A 25,149-nucleotide genomic window follows, 5' to 3' on the forward strand; every position below is an offset into this window, starting at 1 on the left:
ATTATGGTTCTTGCCTTATTACATATTGGAAAAATTAAATTTAAAATATCTTTTAAATTAATTAAAAAGTTTTATGATGACCATATATGTGTGTTCGCTTCTTTTTTCCTTATTATTTCTTTTGTCACAGAGATGCAAATACATGCTTCAATGTTTTTCAGGCCACATTAATGTACGTGTGCTGGATTAATTTTCTACATTTTACTGAAGAAGAGTGAGTAAGGTCACGTGTATCTAGATCTCTCTGTCAGACACGAAATGAAGGGAAATCTTTCAGTGAGAATCTTAAGAAACCTTTCCAAAGCTCTTTCTATTCATTATTGGAAGGCAGTATTAGGTGTTCAGTGTAGGAGCACACTGCTGGAGAATATGAAAAAACCAGGTAGAATGACAGGAATTTCCTACCTAGACGAATTATAAATCTCCTATGTTCACATATTTTCCTGTGCTGCTGATACCTTGGAAAATGTATTGAACCTAGATTTTACAAATACTGCATTTGGCTCTAGAAAGCATTAGTGACCTGGCACTTTGCATCACCTGAAGGATGCTAAAGAACAGGGAATAAAGGAGAAGATGGAAGGATAGGAAGTTGCTTGTTAAAAGAGGATGATTCTCAGATTTCTCTGGGAAAGTATCCTCAGACAAACTGGAATGCTTCTGCCTGAAAGTGCAGGTGGCAAGCAGCTGCAAAGAAACTGGTAAAAGATTTACACTGTAAACCCTGCATGGGAGGGATTGAAACTGTATCCTCTTTCCTAATTAAAAAGGTGATTTAAAAGTAAAGCATTCTGTAAATTGCTGAGGTACAGGTGAGGGGATAAAGCCTTTCTTTAAAAAAGTCCTATTTTTAAGACTTCCCTTTTTAATATCACAGTGGGATAATTTATATAACACAAACTGTGAATACAGCTTTCTGGATTTTCCATCCCAGAGACTCTAGCATAGACTTGATCATAGGTCTTTAGGGTGACGTTTTGTTTTCTTATAAAATAAGACAGTGCCCAAAATTAGATAAGTATTTGTGAGTCAGCCCAGCCACATAGTTAACACAATCAATAGTATGGACTGCCATACTTATGCTTGACATGTACCTCAGGGATATCCACAAAGATGTGTAGCCAGGCAAATGCATTTAAAAGTGTTTTCTCCCATTGGCTGTGATAAATAAGGGTATTCTGCATATAGTGGTTTAGGAAAGACCAATTTCTGGTTTACATATGTTGACTCCAGCTCATCACTGATTTATTCCAGTGTTAGTGGTCATGACAAGTGATTGAAACTCCACTTATTGGCAACTTAGAGATGAAAAGGACTATTAGGACTCCAGAAAGGGAGATATTGGCTGAAATAAATCATTACAAACAAACTGGATGCACCAGTTCCACTCAGAGGGAGCTGCAATGAACTATCATGGGTTCCATCTGTTTTATGCCAGGTCTTTGACCATTAGTCTTCATTCTCTTTCTTTGTATGGAAAGGCCCTAGAGGTCTAATGATTTTCATTACCTTTCTCTGGAAGTTTTCTATTATGTCAGTCTAAAGGATTGTCAAGATATTGACAGGCCTTCTAAGTAACAGTATCTTCTCTTGTAGATTCCTATTGTTATTAATAATAACATTTTAGCAACATGCTTGTCCATAGTGTTATACAGAGAGGTTAAATACATGGTCTCTGCCCAATGGGACTAAAACCTAGCATAAACACATGACATCACACAGGAATGCACATAAAACAAAGGAAATGGGGGGAAAACTCTGAACAAAATAAGATTTTGGAATGATACTATTCCTAAGGTATTCATTGTATAAGGACATCTCCCCCACCTTTTTAAATTAACATAGATTGTATTAGGTTGCTGTAAGAAATATGAGCCATTATTGAAGTAATTATCTTAAGAAATGTATTTTGTGAAATGATTTAGAGGAGAAGAAAATTGCATGGCATACAGGCTCAGGTGTTTGCTCTAGGCATGTGGACAGCATGAGAGGACAACAGTTCAAAGCAGAACTGTTGTAGTACAGAGCCTGGGAGTAGTGGAAAACCAATAGCAGCACAGGGACAGGATGAGTAGTGGAAGTGTTCAGCAAGATGCGTTTGGCTGTCTTCTTTTCATTATGTTGGAAATATACAATTCAGAGAAAAAAGGTGGGTAAGATAATATCTTTTATCGGACTAAATAAAGACAAGCTTTTGAGATACTCAATGCTGTGTCCAGACCTAAAGAAGAGCTCTGTGTGAACTGGAAAGTTTGTCTTTCTCACTAACAGAAGCTGCTCCAGTAAAAGATATTATGTCACTCAAGTTTCTCTGAAAAGATGCAAGGCATGGGTCAGGTAGGATGCAAAGCAGGTAATGGTAAGGCTGTTCCACCTCTGGGAAAGGGAATTAAGTGGGTAGCAGAGCTCTGGTTTTGTAGGATCTCATGTTGCTATCTCTTCTAATTTACATGTTTTATTCATTAATCTGTTCATCATCTGTATAGATGCATTTTAAATATATAAAATAAAATATAAATACATATTTTATTCCATGAAAGGAGAAGAGTCACCCTGCGATAAGGTAGAGGTGGGACTGGAACAAAGAGGTCCAAGAACTAAACCTTTAAGGTCACCCATGAAGAGAGTTGTGGACACAGAGAAGTGGTGGCGGTGTAGAGTAGTCTCTCAGAAATCGGAGATGGACAAGTGGGGTGCACAGAGCTAGAGAGGAAGACTGTTCATGTACTAAAGAGTGTCAGTTGTGTATCTGAAAAAAATCATGTGAAAGAAGGGAGAAGATTCTAAGGCCAGAAGGGACCATTGTGATCATCTAGTCTTACCTGTATCACACAGGATGTAGAACTTCCCCCAAATTATTCATAGAATATTCTTCTGGAAAAAAATCTAGTTTTGATTTTAAATTTCCCATAATGGAGACTCCATCATGACACTTAGTCATTTCCCATAATGGAGACTCCATCATGACACTTAGTCAATTTTTCAAAAGGTTAGTTTCCTCGCCATTAAAAATGTACATTTTATTTCAAATCTGAATTTGTCTAACTTCAGCTTCCAGCCATTGGATCCGATTGTGCCTTTCTCTACTAGTTTGAAGAGCCCTGTGATGGGATAGTTTACATGACTGGGTATATAAAAGGGTTTAGGAGCAACTGTGGACCCAGGAGACCCTGCCCAGCCACAACCAAAGAGAATGCTGTACTTGAGATGGAATTTCAGATGGAGCCTAACAACTCAGAAGGGGACTGACAAGGCAGAGAGAGGGCATGGGTTTATAGGAGTTGATAAGGAAAAAGAAATAAAACTGTTGAGACAGAAAAGGCAATTTTGTAGTGGAAAAAGTCAGTTTCCTTCCTGGACATTATTCTGACTTCTGTGACTTGGGGTGGAGATTGAGAAGAAGCAGATGCAAGAAGAAAGTTGGAGTTGAAGACAGGTGGAAAAGATTGAGTGTTGGAGAAGAAGACTACAGACAATAAGATTTTTACATGTGCTAATGTGTCTTAGGCACCCAAGTCACTTGGATGCATCGGAAAGTATTTCTGAAAGGACTAAAGTTTCTTCCCATTTATGTCAGTTGATATCAGGATGCTCCCCAAAGTCTTTAGTGCCTCATTTCCTGTCTTTTCTTGTTCCATGGAAGAAAAGTGTTCCTAAAGTACTTTCAAAATGAACTAGTGTACCACATTTAAGCATTTTACCTCTCTGTATCACAATTAGAGTGCATACTAATAGGAGTATGTGATCTCTAGGAAAATCAGACTTTCTAGGGACTATGCACTTTTTTTCTAAATATTTCTTTATCAAGTTTCACCCTAAAATTCACTCTGCTTCCCTTGTGAAAAACAAATCTGTTGTGTAGTGTTGCTCATGTAAACTGAATTACATTATACCGCCTCCCGAGGCAACCTTATTTATAGTCTAAGTATGTTTCTCATATGGATTTTCTGCACAGTTTTCTGTGGTACTACTGTTGAATAAAAGGTGCTGTACAAATGTATGGTATCTATCAGCTGTACCTCTTTATTTTACTGTGTCTTCTTTAATAAAACATTTTCCAATTTAATATATTTAGCAGAATCAGCATATTGCTTTATTACTTTGAATATCTTTCTTATTTCCTTAGAGTATTTTAATTTTAATACTGAAAGCTCTGGAAGTTAACTTATATATCTGCTTTTATTCAGGTAACCAGTTCTGGGTCTTCAAGGACACCACTCTCCAGCCAGGGTACCCGCATGATTTGATAACACTTGGAAATGGAATTCCTCCCCATGGCATTGATTCAGCAATATGGTGGGAGGACGTTGGGAAAACCTACTTCTTCAAAGGAGATAGGTTGGTAGATAAATCCTAAAAGAAAGTTATTTGATTAATGTCAATCAAGACATATTCATTATTTCCCCCAAAGAAACACTTGGATCCATTTAGAGTATTAAATATTAAGTGTAGGTGAAAATTCACCTTGGTACAGAGGGCCATCACAAGACGTGCATTACTTAAAGCCTATTTTGGGGATTTAAGTTGTACCTTTACTTGTGCTACACATCTTCACAGGATGAGTTTCACCCTGTGTGTTTCCTTTTCAATTTCTATAAATAATTTCACTAAATGCTGAGAAGTGTGGTTGGTTAGGGGGTATTTGACATCACTGGGTTTTTTTTTTCAATTTTGGGGCTTCTTTTCAGATGATTTATATTTTTCTCTGAAATTTTCAGGAGAAATTCTGTTTCTCTATGAGCAAGCCTTTTAAAGAATCATCAAGAAATTCAGAATTTAAACTAATTTAAGCTTAAATATTCAAAGTAATGTAATCATCATGTTTCATATTTGCTTACTCATAGTTCTCTCATCTTAGAATCATACAATACGAGAATTGGAAAGGAAATCGAGAGGTCATCAAGTCCAGTCCCCTGCCCTCAATAACAATGTTCATTGTCTTCATGCCTCCCTTCACTTCTTTTATAATCCTTGCCATTTAAGCAGGAGGGGTCTGATCCAAAGTCTGTTCAAGTTCATGAAAATGGGTTCTGGGCTACTATTTAGAAATGAGGCTGGAAATGGAAAAAAGCCTGTGTAGTTTAGGATTGTGCCTTAATGGAATGACTGTTAATCAAAGTTCACAATCCCTTTACAGGAGTCAACATATTCTTGTAGTCAATAAAGCAAAAACCTGGGAGCCAGGAGATATGAGCTTTATTCTAGAGATGAAACAGATTTGTGGTGTAACCTTGGGCAAGTCACTTTATAGCTCTGCTCCTGGGTTTTTCCATCTATAAAATTAAGCTAAGAATATTTATTTACCTTACAGACCCATCAAGAAGAGCAGTTGGTCTGTGAAGCATTTTAAGGGTACATCTACACAGTAACGTTATTTCAAAATTAACTAGAGTTATTTTGAAATAACGTAGTCCATGTCTACACAGCTGGCAGTTATTTAAGCATAATGTCAAAATACTGACTCCAACTCATGTAACCTTCATTTTATGAGGAGTAAGGGAAGTTGGAGGAAGAGTGCTCTTTTTCGAAATAAGTGTTATGTAGACCGCACCAAAACTTGAAATAAGCTATTTTGAAATAAGCTATGCAGTTGTGAGAGCTCATTTTGCATAGATTTTTTTGAATTAAGCTCTGCTGTATATATGCGCCCTAAGAGATATGAATGAAAGACTTTGTAGACGTGCAACTCATAATTATTATTCCTATTATATTTGTGAATGTTACTTTCTTTGAAGCACCTAGCAAATTCAGTGTCAGAAACAAATAATTATTACTACAACTGCTGCTACTACTGTTATTATGTGTTATTTGGATTTCAGCATTTTAGGACGTTAAAAGTATTTTTGGTTATCTTTAGATATATGTTTTAATATGCTATATGTCAATCATACTATGGCTAACCATACTGGTTTTTGGTAGTTTTTTTGTTTTGTTTTCTTTTGTTTTCTTTTGTTTTGTTTTGTTTGGGGGGGGGGTTGTTTTTTTAATGGGACTAGGTTAAGAGTACGTTAAAGAAAACCAAACAATTTTTTAAATAGATAGGTTCAGATTTCTATAGCATTCATGAGAAAGAAGTAGGCAACGGAATGATTTCCACTTTTTGAAACTTATGTTTTCTTCCACATACATTCCAAACAATCAGCCTAAACTGTAAACAAAACCAGAGAAAACTTAAAAAACAATGAATGGCCCTGCAGCACCATAGATCCTTACAAAAAATGTATATGGCATCATGAGATTTCGTGGGCACAATCCACTTCTTCAGATGAATAGAGTAAGGGGGTCCAGAGTACAAATAAATAGCAGAGAAAGAGAAGAGATGAGGAGGGAAAAAGAAAAAAAATAGGAAAAAATATTGTCAATTAGAGTGCTTCTGCTAAATGAGGCTAATATAGTGGTGTAAGTACCCCGTACTTAGCTTTTCATGCTCTTAGGGTGTGGAATGTAGCAGTCCATTCAGTTCAGGTCTTTATTCAAACCTTGATTGCAGGTTTCAAATTTGCAAATGAAGGCAAGTTCCCCAGCTTCTCTCTCCAGCTGGTTTTTGAAATTGCTTTGTTAATACCAGAGAAGACTTTTTATTTGTTTATTATCAGTTAATAGTTTTCTACATTCATGTTCCTGGGAAAATATGTCTGTTAGTTTTGTGTGACCTCTGCTTTCTTTAGGCTTTTTTCAACAGAGGCATCATACATATAGTAGCCCAATATCTGAGACTCTGTAACGCTGTAGCGTTACAGTCTTACCTCTGGGGGGCGCTGTTGCTTCCTGTCGTGGCGCTCGGCTGACTTCTGCGCCACTCAGCCGGGCCGCCGCGGGGGAGCAAGTGGAGCAAGCGGCCTTTAGGAGTTTGCGCTACTTGCCCCTGCACGGGGAGCACGGAGCCCAAACAGCCATCCCCTAAGTGAGAAGCAGGAGGGTGAGGAGAAGAGAAAAAGAGAGTGAGAGGCAGGAGGGGGAGAAGAGAAAAAGAGACAGAGAGAGAGGCAGGAGGTGGAGGAGAGCTGAGAGAGAGATGGAGGAGGCAGGAGGAGGAGAGAGAGAGAGAGATACGGACATGAAGGAGAGACCTGAAAAATCCCATTTTATGATGGGCTATTGGCTAGTTATATAATAGATTTCCATGCATAGATAGTTCAAGTCAAGACATTCCTAAAAATCCTGTTAGCAATAATATAAAACAGCGAACTATCAAAGGAAACTTCTATTGATGCAGAAGTTTCTACTTAGAGCCATAACAAGCATAATGAGGCTCAGCAGGATAGAAAATGCAATATAGTATGTAAGGAGAAAATCGAAGAACATGAGCCTTGCAGAGATAATTGAGCTATTATAGGATATTGACCACCAGTGGGAATAAACCCATATCCCACTAAGTTTCTCTGTATGTATTGTTTATATCACAGTTTTGTCTTAATATAATGTTAGAGCTGAATTCTCCTGCTGGTTTTAATTGTATGTATAAGCCTGTTATAGTTCCCCCCACGCACCCCAAACTAGGTACAACACAGTGTTGTTTCTTTTGTAGCATTAGGTAGGAATGAAAAACAGGCAAGATGTGCCAATGTCAATGTAGGAAGCTATGTTTCTCCAAGTACAGCTATGTAAAGGAGCTTTGGGTTTATTTTGTCCTGACAAGATATAGTTTACATGCTCCATGAGAGAATCTAGACATAGTTCCAAAACAGTCAAATAAGTACAAGGTATGCAGGATAGGTCACTTTCAAAGTCTTAAACATCAGCGATAAAATGTATGTCAACATGAAGATTATTGTTCATAGACTCTATGCACTAAAAGAAAACATCTATAGAGTATGACATGACCAAATTAACGTATTTGCAGGAAGAGAGGGAGAGGGAGACAAGATAGATAGTGCTCTTGAATAATTGAATAAGAGCGCAAGAAGGGAAAGCTTACAGCTCAGTGATATATTTCTTTCTGTTAGACTGCAGCTGTGTCTGTTCAGCTGATGACAGGATTGCACTGATTGACCCATGATGTTGTTTACAGTAACTTGGGGCAAGGCTGGTTTTGTTATTCTGCATTGTAAAGTGTAACTTTTTTTCTGTAAAAATCTAAATACAGTATTACTCTAATTGGTGATTGCCTAAATAAACACCATTAGTTAACACACGTTAGCAAATACACACTTTTATTTTATATTGTGTGTGTTTTCCCTTTTCTGATTTAATGAAGTGCACCCCCATAATTGCTAATTCATCATTCACTGAGGATTCCCAACATGTGTAGAGTAATCTGTATTGGGTATTGGTGGAAGAAACCTTCCTATTGTTTACACAGTCTAGGTTTTCTTTCAGATGCTCTGATTTTCTAAAGGAAAAAATGTATTTTTAATCCCTTTGGGTGAAGAAAACCCCCAAATATTTAAATTTTAGAGAGCCACTGAATAATGAGAAAGATCTGAACTGAGCTATTCCTCGCACTCTAGACAGATTACCTGCTCCAACACAGATTTTAAGAGATACTGCTACAATCAGTCCATGCATGATGGGATTTCTCAGAAATGCAGAAAAGTCAGCAATCACAGGGATGCCAGGCCTACACCAGCTAGGTTCTCCAGAGGAATTATTTTTAACCACACCAGATCTTTTTGGAAGCTCATGAGAACCACCTCTCTTAGAGTATGTCTACACTACAGAGTTTTGTCAGAAAAACGACCATTTTTCTGACAAAACTTGAGGAATGTCCATACCGCAATTGCATTCTTCCACAAGAAAATTGAAGGAACAGAGGGGTTTTTCCAGCATTGATAATCCTCATTCTACAAAGAAGAAGCCTTTTCGTGAAAGAGCTCTTTTGCAAAAAGGTGTGTGTGGATGGGGAAGAGGGAGTTCTTTCGGAAGAAGAGGAAAGAGGAAAAAGCATAGATGCCCTGGTGGCCATTCCATTCATAGCAATAACAGCTTACATGCGAGAGAGCTTCCATTCAGTCTAGATGCTCTCTTTTGAAAAAGCAGTTCGCTTTTTCGATTCACTTTTGCAGTGTGGACGCTTTCTTTCAGAAGTTTTTTCAGCAGATCTCTTCCAAAAAAAGCTTCTTCCAAAAGAAGTCTGCAGTCTAGACGTAGCCTCAGACATCCTGGCAGAAAAATGGATAAGGAATCCAAAGAGGAGGAATACTAAAGAAGGAACTCAGGGAATTATGTACAGTTGAGAGGAGGATAAAAGTGGGCTAGGATAACATAGAATTCAGAGAAGAACAAGGAAAGAGAAACGAGGGAAAAAGAGACAAGAAAAAATGAACATAGAATAAAGTGAAACAGTTAGGCTACGTCTACATTGGCCCCTTTTCCGGAAGGGGCATGTTAATTTCACAAGTCGTAATAGGGAAATCCGCGGGGGATTTAAATATCCCCCGCGGCATTTAAATAAAAATGTCCGCCGCTTTTTTCCGGCTTTTAGAAAAGCCGGAAAAGAGCGTCTACACTGGCCCCGATCCTCCGGAAAAAAAGCCCTTTTCCGGAGGATCTTATTCCTACTTTGAAGGAATAAGATCCTCCGGAAAAGGGCTTTTTTTCCGGAGGATCGGGGCCAGTGTAGACGCTCTTTTCCGGCTTTTCTAAAAGCCGGAAAAAAGCGGCGGACATTTTTATTTAAATGCCGCGGGGGATATTTAAATCCCCCGCGGATTTCCCTATTACGACTTGTGAAATTAACATGCCCCTTCCGGAAAAGGGGCCAATGTAGACGAGCCCCTAGACATCAGTGAAGGGAAGAGGGAGAGAATACAAAAGAGGAAATTGCAATGTTAATCTCAGAGACAGCAAAACAAGGAAGAGAAAAAACTGATTGTTAAAAAAAAGGTGAAAAGAAAATGGAAAACTATGTGATGCACCATTAAAAAGGTGAAGGAAGAAAATCTTGATGCACTTAATATTTTAGATGTGTGTTGATTATTTCCCCTATTTATTATAGTTCTCTGAAGGACATCCAAAAGCTCTGTTGATATGAAGGAACAGAAAAATGTGACTTGTTGGCATCTGAGTATTGGTGAATATGCAACTAGATTAAGGGATCAGGCTTTTAAATGCATTTTGTGTCACAGTCAGAAAACTTATTTTTATGAATGCCAGTTATTTTCTTTTATCAGTTTTAAATTTGTCACCTTTTAATTTCACTTACTGTCAAGAACTAGAATAAAAGCCTTACGCTGACAGTTTGAAAGAGCTTTGTCTGTTTAGCTTATCAAAAAGAAGATTAAAAGGTGACTTGATTACAGTTTATAAAGACCTTCACAGGGAGAAAATGTCAGGTACTAAAGGGCTCTTTAATTTAGGAGAGAGAGGCTTTACAAGGACCAATGGCTGGAAGCTGAAGCCAAACAAATTCAAATTAGGCATATTTTTAATCATGGGAACAAACTACCAAGAAAGTTGAGGCTTCTCTAATTCTTGATGTCTTTGAATCAAGACTGGATGCCTTTCTGGAAAAAAATGTAAATTATTCAAAATCCATGGAATTTAATAGAGAATCCTTTTTAATTTTTTTATATAATTATTTTATGAATTCTATTGCTGGGACCTTTAAACAAATTGAACACTAAATTAAATAAGATGCTATTATTATTATGAGATGATGCAGTATTACCATGAAACAACATATTTTTACACCGAAAGATTCACACATATAATTTTGTATTGCTGCCTGCGCACATACCCTGATTATTAACAGTGCTACATCAGTGTAAATAAAATCAATTATTTATTCCTATTTCTCATAAGTTCATGTTGCCTTGAACTTGTGTTCTGCTGATTTCTACACTGAATTCCCCCCTTCTTGCAAAGAGACACACAAAATACATATCATTTTCTATTACTTTATACATATTGTATGATCATATAATAAAAGAGAATGGTAATGAATACACTCAAGGAGTACAGTTAGCTTGCTGTGGGAGTTTTAACTCTGAATTCACTGACTTTTGAGCGATTAAGATCTCAATTGAAATATAATGTAGTTTTTTTGCATACATTATATCTCCTTGTGTTGCTGTGCAGAGGCCCTAGGCAACAGACTTGCTCTGATTATAAATAAGGTTCATGTTTATTTAGTTGTCAAACTAGAGAAGTCTCTTATCTTTAGTATGCTTACTTGAAACAGCTGTCCAATCCGCAAGTAGGATTAAATTTCTTTGTTACCTGGAAGGTTTGCTAAACAGGAGAGCTCTGTTGCCGCAGTTTCACTTGATAAACAGGTTGCCCCGGTTTCAGTTGTTAAATTCAGGACTTTGTTAGAAAGCAAGCAGCATGCAATTGAGCACATCAACTAAATTATAAGTGCATATCTGGTTACCTATTTTTCTATTTTATTTAGGTACTGGAGATACAGTGAAGAAATGAGATCTATGGACCCTGGCTATCCAAAACCAATCACAATCTGGAAAGGTATCCCAGAATCTCCTCAGGGAGCCTTTGTCCACAAAGAAAATGGTATGCAAGCACTTTCCTAACTTAGTCATTTCCTAACATCCTGTTATCATGAGGTAGAGATGTCTAGAAATGATTGGCTAATCAGGTTGGTAGGCTGACTGAACTCTCATTATTTTGCAAACGGTATGTTTCTGGCTGTGGAATTCACATTCTTCTTAAATTGTTGCATATAATTGTTGATTAGTCTATTTATAATCACAATGAAAGACAGCAAAGATTGTTAATTTTTGCATAATAATCTATCGTTTGGGTTATTTGTTTTGGTTTTGCAGGATTTTAGTGGTTCATAATATAGGTTTCCTACCCTAAATCGTAAATATTTCTGTTTGAGTCTCCATGTTGCTTATGGTTCACCTGGGATAAAAGCTTTCAGATTCATTTTGCTGGATTGTAGTCCAAAAGCAGGCTCTTTCAGTATAGGAATAGAAGTATCCTGAGAAATCTGTAAATCAAAGACGCCGTAAATGTATAATGCAGAGATGCAGCTCTCAAACACCAAGGAATTCAGCATACCATGCTGTTACCTGCATCAAGATGGGATATTTCATGTGGCAACCCATAATTTCTAACTGGCTATACCTCCATATGAATGAGAGCCACTGAAATCTGCTCTATTTTCTGCAAATTAAGTGCTGCCCTCAGGCTAGCAGCAATTTGTTAGCTGCATAAAGTTAGATATCCTTGATATAAACAAAGGTATGTGCTTGCAGTCACTTTTCATTGCTGCAAAGTATTCAAGTATTACTACATGTATGATTAATTTATTAGTGATGGAAGGCTGTGGTTTTTTGTTTGTTTCTTTGTTTTCAGACAGTGAACATCTTGCGATCTTATTTTCATTTCCCTTTAGCAGATAATATAAAGCTTGCTTTTCTGGTGTTGTCCATTTCAGAGTCTTCAGTTCTTCCTCTAACTTAGATGAACTAATTTGCTGTGAAAATAGGCTAAATCACTTCCGTGCTTTGTCTCTGTTTCATCCATCAACAGAAACTCTCTACTGATTCTGGCATTTGGTTAGGGTTTTTTCTTTTTTTCTAAACAGGAAAGTAGGTCAGGCAGGCTGACATTCTGAATATATCACACTGCATACCTAGCTCTCTGTGAACTAATACACACGCACACACATATGCGCACACAGTGCATATACATAATGTATTTAGTCTTTGCTCTCTTTAATTAATTATCATTAAGACATGCTTCTTTACTTTTGCTTACTTCATAGAATTATAATTATATTTTTTTCTGGCTAGAGTGGACTCATCATCACATGTAAAGTGTCAATGTTATGTGCACCATGAATTATACATATATCTCCTATCAGCAGTGAAAGTTATCTTCCCCTCATACCCAGGTAGAAGTAGTCTGAAAGTTCTGCAGAGACAGAGTACTGGAGCAGTGGGAGCTCTTTGACACATCCTGTGTTAAACTCACTGCCCCACTCCAGAATAGCACTGATGGACTTTTCACTAGCATGCAACTGCCATAGGAACAGGAAAACATTACATCAGTTCATCAGGGAGGGTTAGGGAAAAAGAGGAAAAATAAGAGATGCTGAGGGCTTTTGGAGAGCCTCTAAGGAGCCACAAATGAAAGTCTATGAAGATAAGGTAACAGATATTTCTTGTTAAAGAAACAATAAGGCTGCGTCTAGACTAAACTTCCCCTGCATCTAGACTGCCACCGTGTTCTTTCGAAATTAAATTGAAAGAACATGGCAGGGTTTTTTTCGACCGCGGTAAACCTCATTTTACGAGGAAGAACACCTTTTTTCAAAAGTACTCTTTCAAAGGCGTTCTTGAATGCAAACACGGCTTTTTTGAAAGAGAGCATCCAGACTGCCTGGTTGCTTTCACTTTTTCGAAAGAAGTGGTTGCAGTCTAGATGCTTTCTTTCAAAAGAGACTTTTTCGAAGGATTCTTTTGAAAAATCCTCTTTCAAAAGAGGCTTGTAGTCTAGATGTAGTCTAGATGAAACAAGAGAAAATACAAAAGTGAAAAACCACAGTTTAATTTAAAAGAATTCTGATTACATTTTGCCCCAAACCATTTTTCTTCTACTGTTTAAATAAAGATTTTACATGAAATTTTACCACATTGCTTTAGAGAGAAAAATTAGGAAGAGTTTCTGCCAGTTAACCTCTATCATCTGAAGGAATGTATCTTTTTAAACCTCATCCTTTTAGTGTCCTATTAAAAATTGAAAGAGGTTTACCAGAGATGGCAGGTGAGTGGAGCTAAATCCACTCTTCCAAAAAAACATGAAAAACAACAGCCATAAACTGAGTAGGATTGCACGAAGGAGGGATGTGTAAAAAAATCCCAGATCCTCTACTGCTTCAGCTCAGTACTTCAAATGCTTTCTGCCTCATTTGATGATTGAGAAGCTCACTAACCCGTGAGTGATGCCTGTGAAACTTTCCCTGCACCTTCTGCTGTGTGGTCTTTTCTTCTAGCAGGAACCGTTATTGAGCAGAAGCAGTCATGGCAAGCAGCAAACCTTCCTTCTCTTTTCCCACCTGGCCTGCATTCACAGGAACTGCTCTCCTCCACAAAATACATACAGTTCCAGCTTCTTCAACTGCCTGAGCATCCCAGCACTCTGTCCCCCGTTCCCTCCCCCGCCCCCAGAGATCCCTTATGCACGTATGGGAAGCCAGGAGAGAAGGAAGATACAGAGGGATGGCAAGAATTGGGGGTTAGATAACAGGACCATGAGGCTTGCAGTCAGTTGATTTTCTGAGTGGCGCATCTTTTCTATTTAAAATCTGTGGTCTTCTTCAGTAATAACTTTGCCAAATACCTACTGCTTTATCTCTCTTTGCAGACTAGTAGGTGGCATAAACTTGTCATCAGATTTTTCTGGAAAGGGAAATTAAACCTCATGCATCAGGTTTAGACAATCTCTCTTGGAGATAAGGGAGAGACTGAAAGTCAGAAAGGGGAAAGATGCCTACTGCATGATTCTTACTCCTTCTGAACTGTTGGTTGCACCCAGAATGCAATCCAGCAGGACAGTTCCTGAATCCCTGGCTGCGTCTAGACTGGCATGATTTTGCATAAATGCTTTTAATGGAAAAGTTTTTCTGTTAAAAGTATTTCCGCAAAAGCGCGTCTAGATTGGACACGGATGCTTTTGCGCAAAAAGTGCTTTTGCACAAAAGCATATGTAGCCATTCTAGATGCGATTTTGTGCAAGAAAACCCCAATCGCCATTTTAGCCATAGGGGCTTTTTTTGTGCAAAACAGTTCTTCCCTGTCTACACTGGCCTTCTTGCGCAAGTATTCTTGCACAAGAGGGCTTTTTCCCAAGCGGAAGCGTGAAAGTATTTGCGCAAGAAGCACTGATTTTGTACATTACAAAGTCAGTGCTCTTGCGCAAATTCAAGCGGCCAGTGTAGACAGCTGGCAAGTTTTTGCGCAAAAGCAGCTGCTTTTGTTCAAAAACTTGCCAGTCTAGATGCACCCCTTGTGGTTTTATTCCCTCTCATAGCTTTTGTGTAAATCAGTATCCTTCATCTTTGCCAAAAGTGTAATCTTATTAAGAGTCAATATGGACAGTGATTTTAAAAAAATACATTATTTTATGGAAGACATAAATATAATTCCCAGCTACAAACCATGGTGAGGCTACTGTAATTTTCCATTTGTTAATGAACAAGCCTGTTTGCTTCAAAGCTTAAACTACAGGTTCCTTTCATATATTTTTAATTTATTGTTAATCTCACCTTTGTAAATTTGATAGCACAGTAACAATAATAGGGATGTTTTATGCTCAATTCCAGTGGAATAGAAGGCATTCTGTGACCACATATCTGAAGAGTCACTTTTTATTCAATGAGTCATATACCTTTCTAGCTAGAGCTATACATATAGGGCTCGTCTACACTGGCCCCTTTTCCGGAAGGGGCATGTAAATTTCACCAGTCGTCGTAGGGAAATCCGCGGGGGATTTAAATATCCCCTGCGGCATTTAAATAAAAATGTCCGCCGCTTTTTTCCGGCTTTTAGAAAAGCCGGAAAAGAGCGTCTACACTGGCCCCGATCCTCCGGAAAAAGTGCCCTTTTCCGGAGGGTCTTATTCCTACTTTGAAAAGGGCACTTTTTCCGGAGGATCGGGGCCAGTGTAGACGCTCTTTTCCGGCTTTTTTAAAAGCCGGAAAAAAGCAGCGGACATTTTTATTTAAATGCTGCGTGGGATATTTAAATCCCCCGCGGATTTCCCTACGACGACTGGTGAAATTTACATGCCCCTTCCGGAAAAGGGGCCAGTGTAGACGTAGCCATAGAGATATAGATACAGAGTCTGAGACAATAAAAGGGATGAATAAATAAATTGCAAAAATATCTTTTTTTATTAGCAATATGGAGACCCAAATAGAAATTTTAAGGATTTAGGGTAGGAAAACCTATATTATGAAGCACTAAAATCCTGCAAAACTACAACAAATAGGGCAGACCCAAATGATAAATACTTATATAAACATTAACATAACATAACTATCCCAGAGTATGTCTACACTACCCTCCTAGTTCGAACTAGGAGGGTAATGTAGGCATACCGCACTTGCAAATGAAGCCCGGGATTTGAATTTCCCGGGCTTCATTTGCATAAGCGGGAAGCTGCCATTTTTAAATCCCCGCCGGTTCGAACCCCGGATTCCTATTCCGAACTACCTAGTTTGAGCCCCGTGTAGCCACGCTACACGGGGTTCGAACCAGCGGGGATTTAAAAATGGCGGCTCCCCGCTTATGCAAATGAAGCCCAGGAAATTCAAATCCCGGGCTTCATTTGCAAGTGCGGTATGCCTACATTACCCCGCTAGTTCGAACTAGCGGGGTAGTGTAGACATACCCCTATATTGTTAAATGAACAGGTGTGGGGGACAAAGACTTTTGTGTTTAGTCCTGAATTGGAAAAGAAATACACTAAAATATCTTCTGCTGCACAAGTACAAGAGCCTGACTTGTTTTAGTAAGAGATTCCTAATGTTATTTCTAATATCTAGTCCACTGATATTTCCATCAAACGTTATTAATAGGATACCAATCTATTTTAGTATTCCTAGTGGCCTTTAGCACTGTAGGCCTATTAAGTTAACATGAGGCCTAACAAGTTAAGCTAGGGAAACCTCCAGCTGTGTGTATTCTAGTCATAAACTATAGGACAGGGTGGGGAACCTCAGGCCTGGGGGATGGATGCAGCCCCCGCATTGGGGAGTCCACACTGGTGCTCCAGCCCTCCCCCCCCCCCCCAGTCCCAGGGCTGGAGCACAAAATCTACTAGCCCGGGCCCCCCCTAGGCTCTGGTGTGCAAAGGGAATGTGGGGACTGTCTTTCTCCTCAGTCAGAGGCTTCTCTCTTTGCTTCTCGCTTGTGTGTGGCCCCCAATTGATTTTTCTGGGGGGTCAGCAGTCTCCAACCCAAAAAAGGTTCCCCACCCCTGCTATATGAGGAAGTTCACCCATTGTGAAGGTTTGTTTCATGCCCGATCGATACCATTTTTCAGCTGGGAGAGTAACATAATTTAGGCTTTCAGTAGGATATAATATTTTGTCATTATATTGGATTGCATCTGAATGATCAAATACCAGTTCCCTGCAGAAAATCTTAAGCTGGATACAGCCGTTCTCACTTGGTTCAGCTATTCTCACTTTGGTAATGTTGCTGTTAATTCATATAGTTTCCTCCATGTGATGTAAAGTAGTAGCCTAAATGTCATTGAAGCAGATCAGTTCTCATTTCACAGAGTTAGAATTCATTCAAACTGATCTCCCATCCTGAGATGGACACACTCCTTGAACTATTGGAATACATTCCTGCTACTGCAGTGTAATTCTGGCTCTGGTCAGGTGTTCAATTAGCAAATGAATATTAGATAACACTGCCCCCCAAATTCCTCAGTTGTTTTTCTAGACTTTCTTCATAGTCTTATTACTAGGGTAAGACTAGATCTGAGTGTATTCTAATAGGAAACTTGAGATTTATGATTTTTTTAAAGACAAGAAGGAAATGGAATTCTGCCTTGGAGTTCAGTTTGGACAAGAGCTTTCCTAGGAGCCATATACCCATTGACAAGAAGATCTGAAAGCCTCCTATCCTGATCTGCACCTAATAATCCATGTTAATTTAACTTTATAGATTCCAGTGATCAAAAAATAATTCAGCGTCGTTTGGTGATGATGAAGGTTGTCTGACTTGAGTCTTTAAAAGCAGATTGTTAATATGACCATAAATAAAATCCACTTTTGTTTCCCAGGCTTCACATATTTCTACAAAGGAAAGGAGTATTGGAAATTCAATAACCAGATGCTCAGGGTGGAACCTGGATATCCCAGATCCATCCTAAAGGATTTTATGGGTTGTGATGGACCAACAGACAGGGACAAAGACCGACACAGCCCTCAAGATGACGTGGACATTGTCATCAAACTGGACAACACAGCCAGCACTGTGAAAGCCATAGCCATTGTCATTCCCTGCATCCTGGCCTTGTGCCTCCTTGTCTTGGTTTACACTGTGTTCCAGTTCAAGAGGAAAGGAACACCCCGCCACATACTGTACTGCAAACGCTCTATGCAAGAGTGGGTGTGATGTAGGGGTTTTTTTGTCTCCCAGGAATTTGTGGCAACTTGAGAGTCAACATAAGAGCTGTTGTGCGGTTTCCTAGCTAGGAGCAGGCGTCTATCAGCCTGAATCAGAGCTGATCTTTAAAACCCAGGGGGTTGCCTGTCCTGCACATGAGTGGGGATTCACTCTACTGGGAAGCTTCCATGATAGACAGTATCTGCCGTTTCTTCAGTTCTTTGTCTTTCTCTGTCATTCGGTTCCAGACCTTTCCTCTGCACGCTCAATACCCAATAAACTATCAGGATTAACTAATGAAGAGGAAAAAAGAAAAGAAAAATCCAATATTTCTACTGGTTACCCCTGAAGCCTGTTCCCATTTGATAGTAATTTTGCTGAAATAAAAAGTTGTGGTTTTTTAACTAAAAACAACACAACAACCCACAGTTGAACTTTCGGGAAAGTGTGAAGACCCAAACAGCTTTGTCTCCAAAGAGGATTGCTTTCTGTCTGCTATAGTTATAGTTGTACACTCCTACACACAATTTTTGTCAAGTGGGAGACCTGGATGACACGCAGAACTTCAGACTGTTCGGACAGCCATTTTCCAACAAACAAGGGGCCAAAATATCTGCAATATAGTAACAGCCTTAATGATATATTCATTTTGTGTTTTATACAGCTGTTCTGAGCTACATCCTCAATGTTTTAACACATTTATATCCATTACTATACTCAAACAGAACCTTTTTATTTTTTCTTTCTTTTATTGATTTTCCTACATCATTTTTTTCCCAAGCTGTACCAGGCTAACTGCCCCGGGCCTTTCATAGGTCTGTCAGGAACACTCATTCCAAAGCATAGCAAAAAACAGTATGTCTCTGAAGTGGATTGCAATGAACTAAAGTGACAGTCATGTTACAGATAAAATTGACACTAGCATTACATGAAGATAGAGCATTGGTGTAACCCTTTGAGAACTATAGGATTAGTTTTTAGAGGCTGAAGGTTGTTAATCTTGGTTGCCATGAAAGTATAGGATTGAAGAAGTGGTATGTAGAAACACAGTTTAATGAAATTCAGGGGTTTAAAATGGATATCCTGTAAGTGTAAGTAAGGGCTTTTAATCATTTGCATTATTGATAAAAAAGGATTTATAACAAATGAACAGAAATAAATATATTTGCCAGCTACTTTCTGGTAAAATAAAAACATATTTTAATAATTTCTAGCACTCGGATAGGATTTTTTGAACTGGCTATAGTTTTACAACGTAGCCTTTTAGCTCAACATATTGAATTTCTGTTTTAAACTATGTTGCATGCTAATTCAATTTGCCTTGGTACATGAATACATGAAGATAGAGTTACAGTTTGAAAGGAAAGATAAAATGATGACTCTGATGTTGCATGAATATCAGGCGAATTACCTTTTGCATGTTTAACATAGTTCTCAAAGGGTTAGTCAGATCTCTGGCATTATGCTGTACATTAAAACACTGACAGAGCCAAGGGACCACCAAAGCATTTTGTCATTCTGTGTAATTTGTGCTAACAGCAGTATTGTCATTTTCATGTGACCTGCAGAGCAGGTTTGTATCAATATTTTTTTCCTAGAGAAAAGTCAGCAACTGACAGACCTCTTTATTGATTTTAGGAGCTGCTTCTTGCAGTGATAGGCTTTACAGTCATTGGGCTGTGAACTTATTAGAGATGGTCAGAATGAATGCACCCCATGAGTCAGACACCTGGTTTTGTATGAAAGCCAGGATTTGAGGGGAGTCGCTTTTGAAATAATGAACAGCTTGCCTTGAACTTGATTATTGATCTGTTGACTGTCATTACCAAGTTAAACATTGTCTTCTGTGAAAAGCTTCACTGTCTGAATTTCCTTAAAGTGCACTGTCCTATGTCTTTGCTCTTTGACCTTTAACTTGCAAACTGGCACAATCTGAAGAGAATCTGGTGTTGCTAATCAGTTTGGATTGTTTTTTTTTTCTTTTTAAATGACCTGATATTCATTATCCAAGATTGCAGAAAAACATTGAAGAGTTTTCAAAGGAAAAAAGTGACAGTGACAAAAATATGTACGGTAGATCTGGGAATTTTGGTATGTATACATGCACACTCTAAAAATGAACTACAGTAGAAGTGAATTTTTATTTAACTTGAATACAATTTTCAGTATAAAATTAGTAATTTCTACAAACAGCTAGTTATTATTAACAAAGTTATAAGACAAGAACATAAATACTTGAAACAGCCAGCATTGGCTTTTACATACAACAAGATTTTTATACTAGATTCGACAGATTTCTTACTGATTTCCTAAGACACGTTACTGGATCATTTTTTAGAGAGTGTAGGTATATATACATATAAATATATTATGATTATTTTGGTAATGGATAGCTTGACTGCCTTGAATTTTATATTTATATTGAGCCTAGCATGAAAAATTAGTATGTTTTTTTGTTCAATTACATGATTTGATTTTGATTTGAAGAGTTATTTTATGATCATGTGTGGCATGCTATAAAGCATTGCAAACAGTTATTTCTTAGAGCATAAACAGAAATATATATATATGTACGGCTAACAAAAATGAAAAGTTAGAAAAAAGGTATAGTTTTACAGCAAATATGCTATGCAGATGGCATTTTGGAAATGTTTTGTAGAGGTAATGTATGCTGTATGTTAGAAGTGCACCAGTATCAGCCCATAGCATTACTTCAGTAGATTCATTTCAGCTGTTGCTGAAAATGTAAAGAGTGCATTCACAACTATAGAACATAGGATAATATTTACTACACATCAGCTCATTTAGGGAATTCAAAATTCTATGCCTGTCTATCATATTTTTTTAATTCACTGGGTGAATTTTGTTGTCAGCAAACAAGTGTAAATTATGTTCTACTACAAACTGAACAAAAGGACTCATATTTTTGTTCTGATTTTGTCCCTTGGATAGTTGGTGGAAACCACTGACAAAATTATTTAATCTTCAGTTGATTTTCCTCTATAACAAGAGAACCAGGCAATTTGATATTATCTTTAAAACAGAACAGCATCTTACCTGTTTTCTTACTCATTTACCGATATCACTTCACTTTCAAAGTCTCTTTCATGGCAGCTTTGACTTTTTGTGCAACTATTTCCCTGGGAATAATGAAGTGCTGAGCATGTTGACTATTGTTCATGGATAAGGTAACAAAAATGTTTGTATTTGGAGAATTTAACTTACAGTAATTATGCTGGAAGGTAAGTGTGATAATCTAGTGCTTGATATATGGTACGTCATAGATACATGAATGCATAATAACTTGATTCTTTAATCTGTTTTCTTTTACATAAAAAGTACACACATATATTATATATAGAAAGAGGAAGAATTTTAAAAAGTCCTGCATGGTATATTTATGCCGTGCAGGTTAAGTTGTGTCAGCATTTCTATTATTATGCATTTCTATTTTCAGTAAGTTATAACACAGTCATAAAAATTTGCTTTAGGCTGAATGATTTAGGAGCAGTTTATGTTCATTCTAATTTCAAAAATGTATATTTGGTTGCTTTTAAATTATAGAAGTTCAAAATAAATGAGCTATTTTCCCAGATTTAGTTTTGAACTTATATAAATCAAAACCATTTTACAAGTTAAGAAAATGAAATTTGTTAAACAAGTATTCCACTAATAATTGTTAGTGTTAGCAAAGAATAGAATAAATAGATGAACTGAGTTTTGAAAGTTGGTTTTTGCTCATGTGAAGTAACTTTTTTCCTAATGTTTTTAATAAACATAGCCATATTGGTATTGTTGCAATCAACACTGTGAATATACACAATACTAAATATGGATTTCATCAGTCTATTACAGTCTGGAAAACTGATTTTACAGGGATTGTGTAAGTCAAGAATAACAAAAATTTCCCATAGACAGAAATACAATTTAATTAACTTTTATCGGAAAATAAAGTTAGCAGAATATATCTTTATATATTTCCTTTATAGGCTGACATGCAGACTCAGATGGCTTCAAATGAGCTCTTTAAAATCCCCTGATAAATATAATACACATTTTGTATCATTCTATAAACAATGTTTTTGAAGTTGAGTTGGGGAGTAGGTTAAAAAATAATTATGATTGTGAAACATTGATGAAAGCCAGGAAATTTCAAAATGGAAGACCAGACTTCCCTTTTCCTGCAGCAGTGTGTGTGTGATTCCCTTCCACCACCCGCCCTTCCCAGAGCCCTTGATTTTATAATATTGTGGGTTAAAAAAAGGGTGTAAGATTTATCCTTGAATTCCTTGGCTTTTGTTGATGTATGACGCAATCCTGATGTTAGTTAAATGCAGCTTTTGCTACTTAGTTAAATTTATCAAATCGAATTCTGGCTTGTTGGTAGGAAAAAATGCACAGATCAGAAAAGTAGGTGTGCCTATAAGCAGTGAACATTACACTTCTTCTAGCTTTTTATATTTGTATTTTTGGTGGGGGACTGGCTTGAAAAGACACATAACAGATCTAATAGTAAAGATCAAACAATGCATGTTCCATTTATTATGAATTAATGTAGGAAGTAGGAACCCAACCTACCACACGTGTAGCAGCACAAATTGGAACCATGACAACTGGAACATATTGAAGCACAAGGAAAAGTTTTCAGGGCTTTTGTTTTCATTGGGGGGGGTCCTCTATCCCATGCAAATAAAGGCTTGACCTATTTGCTAGTTTGACAGTGAAAAAGGTATACACATCCAGAAAAGCCTAAGTTATGCAGGCAATAAGAGAAGGGAAGGAGCCAACACTGGGATCAATAGCTGCTTTCTATCTCTACTTGTGGCCCTACCTGCCTTTTAGCTGCTGTGCTTTCAGCACCTTGAATGTTTTCAGCAACAGTCACCATAGAACGATACCTTCCTCAATGGAAGGCACAAATGGCCACCTGTGAAAATAGCATGATCATGTTCCTATTTCTCTAATCCATTCTCCTGCTTTGCCTACTACCTGGCACAAAGAAATACAGCTCATTTGACAGTCATAATCAGATTATCACCATCATGGACTGTAATGGCTTACCCCGTGCAGCAGCCAACCCTCGGACCATTTAGTGTCATACAATGTAGATTCCATATTATACAATGTTATTTTATAGATATACGTGTAGAAGGAATAACCCTAATAATTAGGGTTCCAGAGTGTGAATAACATTAATATGTGATCATTGCTAGTAAATGTTGTCACTACCATAGAAAGTTGTTGGAAAGCACTATGCTAACCTCAGACACATCATATAAAATTCTTGTTTCTTAATGTAGATAAACCATAGCATATCAGCCACAAATTGTCTTCATTTCATTAATGTTTTTGTGTGCATTCACAGATGCTACGCATACTGGATATATTATCCCTTACAATGAAACACATACAGCATGTAGACATAGGGTCAATACCACCCTATGCCGCTGCAGTGTATAGACAATCAAGGGAATGCTACAGAATGGTCAGATCTGTGCAAGAGAGAGCTGCAGAAACAAGCATGGCATCCCAAAGAGAGCACTAGCCACAGTTCTCCATGTAGGTACTGTAACATGAATTGCCATCACAGCAAAAACCCACAGTGTAGCTATTATTGATGATACATATGCACCTTGTAGTCCTCATAACCCTATGCTGAGTGACAACATTCACAAACTATTACCAGGTGAGTGATCCATATCCCATTGAACCTCATGACCCCATCAAACCACACACTACTTCCATCATAATTGTTTCCTCTTTAATCACCAGCAGTGGCATATGCCCAGTCTGTTTTTTCCCCACCGTATTTAGGTATAAACCTGAAGTCGCAATTTTAGTCACCTCTTCCTATAACAATGGTGCATGGTGATAGGTTGCTATATTTCATCATGCAATACCAGTATAGAGATGGGGATCATGCTGAATCCATAACATACCCCAAATGGCATGTACACCAAAAGTCCCCCACCCCAGTTATGACTCCCTTTTGTTTCAACATGATGCTGAGATCAGATAGCCACATAACAACTCTATACACAACTGGTCATTGACCTTCACCAGCATAAACCTATGTTTACCAGTGACTTGGATGAAGCTCTTCATCTTTCACTCAGCGGGCACAGCATAATGTATACCTGCAAACTAGTGTCATTGTCTTACAGAAGTTAGGGTGTGAAGTCACAGAGTAACAATTTTCTGCTTGCATTACTAGTGCTCGCATAATACAGCTCCTGTCCTTTTTAGACACATTTGCCTACATGGCTGTGTACAGTCCCATAAATCACGAGTTATAATCCACACGTGAATTGATCATCATCATAAAAACATACATATGTGCATGACAAACAAATTATGGGACTGCATATCCTGACTAATAACTACACAAGCCCAAATTTATGCATGTGGTGAATCTGAAGGCAAACAGTTAAGCACATTATATATGCTCTTATTGGAAACTGACATAACAAGAGTGGATGTTGTTCTCAATCACATATTGGCAACACCAATTGATTTGATTCCCTTTTTTGTCAGCTGTGTAGATGGCTAAGGCATTCAGACACAGACTCTGTCTGAATGAGATACATTCAATGGGCATAGCTAACCGCTAATGCTGCTGTATCATAATGATCATATGCTGTTTTAACTGATCATGTTAAACTCAGTTATTCATTGCTATTCATGTTATAGATTCTCAGTTTTGTCATCCTATCTGCCAATTAACTGCTGAATTTACTACTAAAATATTACATGGCCATGTGCTAAAAGCTTGATACTATGTTTATCATAACCTTACATAGCCATGTCTATCAGAGTTTGTCCATATCCACGGCAATCTGAAATATCAGATTTGTATGACAATGTTATACTCATGCAACCTTCATCCTCATGCTGAGCACACATGTTCAGTTAGGAAAGAAATCCAGGACTCAAGAAACCTGTAACTGTGTCAATCAGTTATTCATAATGTACATTAATTCTTTACATCTTCATCTATATAATATGTTTGATAAAACATCTTCTATTAACTAAGTGCCTGGCACCAATTTACTGCCATCTTTAGTGTACTCTTCCAATGCCATGTGTCTCTCTCCTCTCAATTCACATTTATACATCT

At 37.7% G+C, this 25,149-nt stretch overlaps 1 protein-coding gene across 4 annotated transcripts in view; it reads left to right on the forward strand.

Moving 5' to 3' along the window:
• The window catches only part of MMP16 (matrix metallopeptidase 16), a 254,586-nt gene extending 234,772 nt beyond the window's left edge, over positions 1-19,814 (forward strand). For all 4 annotated transcript variants that reach the window (XM_006112976.4, XM_075920430.1, XM_075920428.1 and 1 more), the window contains 3 exons: positions 4,188-4,338; positions 11,336-11,451; positions 17,707-19,814. In XM_006112976.4, coding sequence (XP_006113038.1) covers positions 4,188-4,338; positions 11,336-11,451; positions 17,707-18,041 — 602 coding nt within the window. In that variant the 3' untranslated portion in view covers positions 18,042-19,814. The remainder of the gene's footprint in view (positions 1-4,187; positions 4,339-11,335; positions 11,452-17,706) is intronic.
• Positions 19,815-25,149: the final 5,335 nt, after the last annotated feature.

This window comes from Pelodiscus sinensis, chromosome 2, assembly GCF_049634645.1.
Source record: "Pelodiscus sinensis isolate JC-2024 chromosome 2, ASM4963464v1, whole genome shotgun sequence".
Classification (NCBI taxonomy): domain Eukaryota; kingdom Metazoa; phylum Chordata; order Testudines; family Trionychidae; genus Pelodiscus; species Pelodiscus sinensis.